Here is a 6,476-nt window from a genome sequence, read left to right as displayed (position 1 = left end):
AGGGATCAAACTCATGACTTTGTGCTTGTGAGGCAGGCACAGTGCCACTGAGCTAAATCCTCGGTCACAGATAGCTCTTTTGAAATAAATTCTCCAGTGGCCTCTCGTATCACTCACACTAAAACCCAGAATCCCCGCCACAGCTTATGAGACAAAACTCTACTCAAACTGCTCTCTTCTCTACCTCACCAGTCCCATCCCTCGGTGGCTTCCTCACTGTTTTCTCAATGCACCAGGCGTGTTTAATGTCAGGGCTTCTGTATCTGCTATTTAATACCCTTCCTTGGAATGTTCATCACTATCTGTCCACAAGGCTCACCTCTCACATCACTTACATCTGTACTCAAATATCTTCCTGTGTCGATCTCACCTCATTCTTATCTTTTTCATTTCTGCCACCAGAATGCCAGGTATTCCTCACGCACATGCCTGTTGATGCCCCTGGGGCTCTGGGACAATGCAGGCTCCTGAGCCAGTGCCTGTATGTGGGGAGTATTCATCTGATATTTTCTAATGAAAAGATTAACAAAACAAGACTCAGAGCAGAATCCAAGAGTGTTCAGTAAGGAAATGGGACGTGGAATGGTAAGTAAGGAACAGGGGAATTCCCAGTTCAGGGACGCTGTGGTGATTACAGCGGGCACAGGTGGGCTGCAGCTATTGCCCAAGCCTTCAGCTAGTTATGGAAAGTGTGATTATATAGTGAAAAGTATCCCATATAGGTGGCAGAAGAGTTCAGAGTCTGGACTAGGCAACATGGTGGGAGCTAAACTGTTTCAAGGGAAGACTGGATAACCATGGATCAGGTCATTTTTTACAACAGTAGAGTTGCTGCTGGAATTCAAGCCAAGGACAAGCTGTGGAATTAGCCCAGTGAGTTATCTGGAGCCCGAGAGACGCAGCTGCAGAGGACAAGTGGGTGTGCAGCAGGGTGTTGGGCAAAGGCTGTGGGCATGAGCAGCACAGGGAAGTGGCTTCCTGAAAGCTGCTCTAGAATTTGATAGAGTATAAAGGGAAAATTAAGTAAAATGAAATACAAAAACTAAACTACCTTCAATCCAAATACATACCAGAAAGGCCCAGACTTCAAAAACCATGGGAGAAGGGCAGACACAGAGTGAACCCCGAGAGGGAAAACCCGGGAAGGGGAAGCTCTGAGGGAGGAAGGAAGAAGGGAGGCTGCCCCAGGGAGCAGCTCACACAATGGCAGAGGAAAGCCGGCTGTGGGGAAGCACGTCCCTCCCGTGGAGGAAGCCAAGCCACCTCCAGCATCTCCTGGAGGAAGAGCTACACTGGGGGTCAGATCAGCCAAAGAATGACAAAGTAGGGCGGAGAAGGAAAAGAAAATCACAAGTATCCCAAACAGCAAAAACCATGTAGTTTCTACACAAGATGCTGATGGACAAGGGAATGGAAGCAAATGTCGGCCAGTCCTGTCACTAACCAGCTCTGTGTCCTTGAACAATTCAAACTCTGAGACTTACTTCCTGTTTTTAAAAAAATGTGCGAGTCAGGGGGTTCTAAGCCCCCTTTCTCCAGCTTGAACATGAAGGAACAGAGAAAGCACGTAACTCTTAAAGAAATGATCAGAAAAACAGGACTGTTAAAGTGAGAAGACAGGCATGTGGTGCATACCTGTAATCACAGTACTCCAAGAGTTCAAGGGCAGTCAAGGCTACATGATGAGTTCAAGGCAAGCCTGAACTACACAGAGAGACCTTGTCTCAGAAATTAATTAATTAAAATAAAATGAGAAGAGGGCTAGGATTTAGCTCAGTGGTTCTGCTGCCTGCCTCACAAGCACAAGGCCCCCAGTTCAATCCCCAGTACCAGTAAATAAAATAAATAAATAAATAAATTTTAAAAATGAGAAGAGTGATAGTTAACAAGTTAACAACAGTGCTTCACAATTTAGAAAACACTTCACAAGAAGGGTCATATGTACTCCTCACTGCAAGACTGAGAGGCAGAAAAGGTTATCATTTAATACCATTACTATGGGGTATGGTGGTGCATGCCTGTGATCCTAGGCTGAGGCAGGAGGATCACCCCCATTTTGAAGCCAGCCTGGACTACACAGTGAGTTCAAGGCCAGACTGAACTACATAGTGTGACCCTGTTTCCAAATAAACAAACAAACAACAACAACAAAATGTCATAAATGGAAGTTCTGAGACTCAGGGGCACCCTGCAACTTGCTCAAGGTCGAAGTCTCAGCGACAGACCCAAGGTCCAACTTAGATCTAAAAGGAGGACAAAATCCTTTATCTTTCTGTATTGAAATAGTTCTCTTCCCCTTCCTCGGGGTAACTAAAGATGTTCAAGGTATTTCTGAGACTTACCATATAATAGATATAAAAGAGGTATAATCATCCCCTCCAAAAGCCTTTTAATTTGAAATAAAACTCCTTTGGAATTAAAGGTGCTCATTTACAAGTAAACTAACTTATTAGATGCAAGTATTTTCCTATAAAGTTGAATTGGGCTCACTGCAACCTAGTAACTCTACCCTTTCCAGGACCATCTCCTCTGCAGCTGCCAGGATGGCTGCAGGTGCCATACTCCCAGCCTGTCTGCACACAGGATAACTGAAGTGACCTTGAATTCTGATGCAGTGGTTAAGCATTAACAGGTTACTTCAATTTGAAATGTCCAGGATTCCAAGAGGAGAACAAGGATAGCAGAAGTAGATGGAGGAGAAATGTTTGATTTTGTTTTTGTATTTATTTAGGCTTAAATTCTGCAAATTCATTTCTCACAGGTCTGGAGGCTAGAAGCTGAGCTCGAGGGGGGATGGTCAGATTTGGTCTTCTCCCTGATCCTCGAAGGTCATGTTGTATTCATCTCTAAGACTGTCACATCTCTACGTCACCAACAATAAAACAGCAGGATGCGCCTCATTCTATTCTTTACTCTAAAACGTCATCATCAACCAGAGCTGACTAATTAACTGCTGTACTACTAATGGTCTCAATCTATTTTGTTATTTCTTTTCCTCACATACATTAAACTGAACAGATGAAGTTTTCAGTTAAATTGCAAAAATTACATTATGTACATGATTCTAGAAATTTTACCCTAACAGGCAAATGTTTTCCCTCAGTGAATGCAATGGAAAGGTTCTTTGCTTCCCCAGGATCATCCGCATTCCTTTTGCCTCCACCCAACCAAGGCTCCTGTGGGTTTCCAAGAGCCCACCAGGACCTCTGCAATGAACAGCAGACTTCACTCCTTTCTACTGGACAACCCTGCAGGGCTCCTGGCAGAAGAAAGGGTGAAGAACCAAAGGGCAGTTTAAGGGTGAAAGGGGAAGTCCCAAAGAGAAGACCAGAGAAAGTGGACCGCAGAGCCCAGTCACAGCAGTGGCAACACTGGTTTTCTGTTTTTCTCATTGTATTACTTCACCCTTCCCTGTGGTTCCTCTTTTAAAGTAGCTGGATAAACAGTGGTCAGATAAGCAGGCAAGAAGTCAGAAGCTGAAACCAAAGCCCAAACTGTATGAGCCACACAGCCAACCACACGCCTCCTGACTCCCAGGCCCTGACACACACAAAGAAAAGGCAGTATAGGTGAGGTTGGGGGAAAAGAATATTAGATGCTCAGTCAGAAGCAGAACTTGGGTCTTAATGTTCCACAGGATTCCCAACAAGCAAACAAGTGTCTGGGTCCCCTTTCCTCATCCACGACGCTTCACCCACCTACCTGCCTCTGTGAACGGTAGTACACATTAAGGAACTTTTAAAGTCAGTGTAATATTATAAGGATAATAAAATTCTTTATTGAAGACCCCTTTGCAATCACACATAATAACTATACTGTGACGTCTCTTAAGAGCTATAATTAAGTGAGCATGATTCAGGTAGTTAAATATAAAATGGCTTTTAAGTCACTGCATAAACATTGTTCAGTGTTTGATAAAAAGTGTACATAGCCCAACCAGGGAGGGTGATTATTCAGAAACAAAAGTAATGGTATTTGCTCACTATCAACAAAATTGTAAACCAAACTTCAATTCCAGTAGCTTATGAGGTGATGGACACTCTCTCATTCAAAGTCCCACCTGCATTCAGAACAGTGGGAAAAGCATGGGTCCCACCTCTGACTCAGCTGCACCGGAATTTCAGCCAGGTTTTTGAAAGTGGTAGGCCTTGGCCAAGTCTGAGATGAAACTTCCTTGAATGCAAACTAGGAACACTATTACCCACTTTACAGGATTAAAATTACTGTAACTGTGTCTGTACTGAGCCTCATCTGGTCCCTAGGACCCTGTGGTCGCTCAACAGCTGGAGGGAGTGTGGTGATTACTTCTCATACCCCCAAAGCAAGCACTCTTGTTTTTTAAGGGATATTTAAAATACAGGTTCAAACATGATTACTGAGAACTAAAACTCTTTCAGCCAAGAAATACAATGAAAAGAATTCCCTGACACCCTTCAAAGATCCTGAAATTGTGCCCCTTATCGTTTGTTTGTTACTGGGGATCAAACTCAGGACCCTGCACTTGCAAGGCAGGCACGGTGCCACTGAGCTAAATCCAATCCAAATAGTGTAAAGATCTATCCTTCCTTTATTTAGTTATTCAGCAATAATGTGGCTTAAACCCCTACTTTTTACTTCAGAACCATCCAACCACCCACGAGCACGAGGGAGGAATTGACATTTCCTAACTGCTTCCAGGAATAGGACATGGTCTAAAAGCCAAGGTGCCTGCTGCCCCTTTTGTGCGGAGGACAGGAGAAGAATGAAGACAGAAGAGAGAGGTCTCAGCCTACCTACAAAGCTGAGTTACCTGCAGAGAGCAGATCAAGGAAGATTTAGGACGCCACCTTCTCCATGGCTTCCACTTAAGCTCATGCCCCCGTGGCACGACGTGCTCATTGTCCACATGCATATATCCACATCCATATTCGCCATTCTCCCTACTTTCCTACCTTGAGTTCCTGCTTACGCTGAAACTTTTGATCCATGGTGACCTTTCTTTTTTAATACAAACGAAAATCTTGTGACAAACCAAAACTGAAGCTAAATCGGACTCCTTTTCCTTCTTAGCTTAATTTTAAGCGACTAATTTTTTCCCGGGACTTCTTAGTAAAATATGTGCTTTCACCCCGTAATAAATCTGAAAGATATAAATCAGACCTCACACTTACTCCCGAAAACTTTCCTCTTCAGAACTGTCCTGCCGCTTATGCTCAGCCTTTTGGGCAGCCTGAGAGTCACACACTGTCAAGGCAGTTTCATTCACGCTTGGGGTGGGGGTGGGGGGAGCCAGGCTGTGTACAAGTATGTGCGTGTGATAACTTCCCAAGAGACAATATCTGAAAACTTCCATCAGAGATTGATGGTGCAGGAGGTGGAGTGGAGTGGCCCCGGAGCAGGACACAAAGAAAAAGAAAAGATTTAGTTCTGGGAGGTAACCTGCCAAAGAGCTGCAGGAGTAGGAGCAGCTCTGCTGTTTACCTTGCCTGAGGGAGGAGGGTCTGGCTGGGCAAACGCTACCCATTGGGAGATCCGGGGCTGCAACAGCAAAGAGAAAGCAAGATTTCACCAAAGTGAAACCTAGCGAATGCCTTTCTGCCCCAGTTTCGTGCTGCAGTTTTCCAAGAAGCTACAAAACAGCTCTTCTAGTACAGAAGGATCACATTAACAAGGCAAAGAGAAGTAACCTGTGCTAAAAATGCAACCTGCCTCCACCCAGACTGGCAAACGGAAACATCTTTTTCCCTGCTGGTAAAGGATTGCAAAACAGTAGGGACCGGGCGTGTGACCGAGATGTTACTAAGGGGTGCAGCCAAGCTCTTCCTGGATGCCGGAATCTTTGCCCCAGATGTGCTCAGGATGCCCCTGAGTTCCGCACACCGATTCTCAATTGAAACAGCAGCGCCCGACGCTGGAGTGGGGCGAGCAACAGCTTGGCAGGCACCGGCTGAACTGCGCTAGGCCTCGTTGGTACCCTAATCCCCCCAAGGCGGGGCTGACACCCCAGCGAGGTTTAGAGAGAGACTGACAGTACAGAGCGCGGCGCCTGAGGTCAGCACAGCGATCGCGCAGGGCAACGCGCGTGGACACTTTATGACCGGTCCCCGCGCCCTCCCCACGACTCCCCTCCCTCCCGCCCCCGACTCACCTTCGTGCGGCCGTTGATCTTGTAGCTGCCCAGCTTCCCATTGCAGTGGCGGATGAGGTCGTCCATGCTGCTCATAAGCAGCCCGATGGTTTCGCAGCCGGGCTCCTTGCCCTCCACCCAGGTGATCTGGTCGCCCCGGATGTCCTTGGACGAGTCGCTCTTCTGGCTGACCAGCTGCCCGTCCGTGAACTTGCCGGTGTCGTGCAGCGCGCGCACCTCGTCGCCGATCTGCTGCCCGGTCTCGCGGCCCAGGAAGTCGTCCACCACGCAGATGCCGTGCTTGTTCATGCACGGCACGATGTACTCCAGCGCCAGCTTCAGCGCGGGCAGCGGCTTCGTCTGCCCGTGT

General features: G+C 46.7%; 1 protein-coding gene across 1 annotated transcript in view; it reads right to left on the bottom strand.

Annotated features, from left to right (window-relative positions):
- Egln1 (egl-9 family hypoxia inducible factor 1) overlaps window positions 1-6,469 on the bottom strand; it is a 37,817-nt gene extending 31,348 nt beyond the window's left edge. Inside the window, exon 1 of the mRNA XM_010621945.1 lies at window positions 6,128-6,469. Within this exon, the coding sequence (XP_010620247.1) occupies window positions 6,128-6,415 (288 nt within the window). The 5' untranslated portion in view covers window positions 6,416-6,469. The remainder of the gene's footprint in view (window positions 1-6,127) is intronic.
- Between the last annotated feature and the right edge of the window lie 7 nt (window positions 6,470-6,476).

The sequence above is a fragment of the Fukomys damarensis genome, unplaced genomic scaffold, assembly GCF_012274545.1.
Source record: "Fukomys damarensis isolate Sample0158 unplaced genomic scaffold, DMR_v1.0_HiC HiC_scaffold_10, whole genome shotgun sequence".
Taxonomy (NCBI): domain Eukaryota; kingdom Metazoa; phylum Chordata; class Mammalia; order Rodentia; family Bathyergidae; genus Fukomys; species Fukomys damarensis.
Note: the sequence above shows the minus strand (reverse complement) of the source record. Positions and strands in the feature narration are given on the sequence as shown.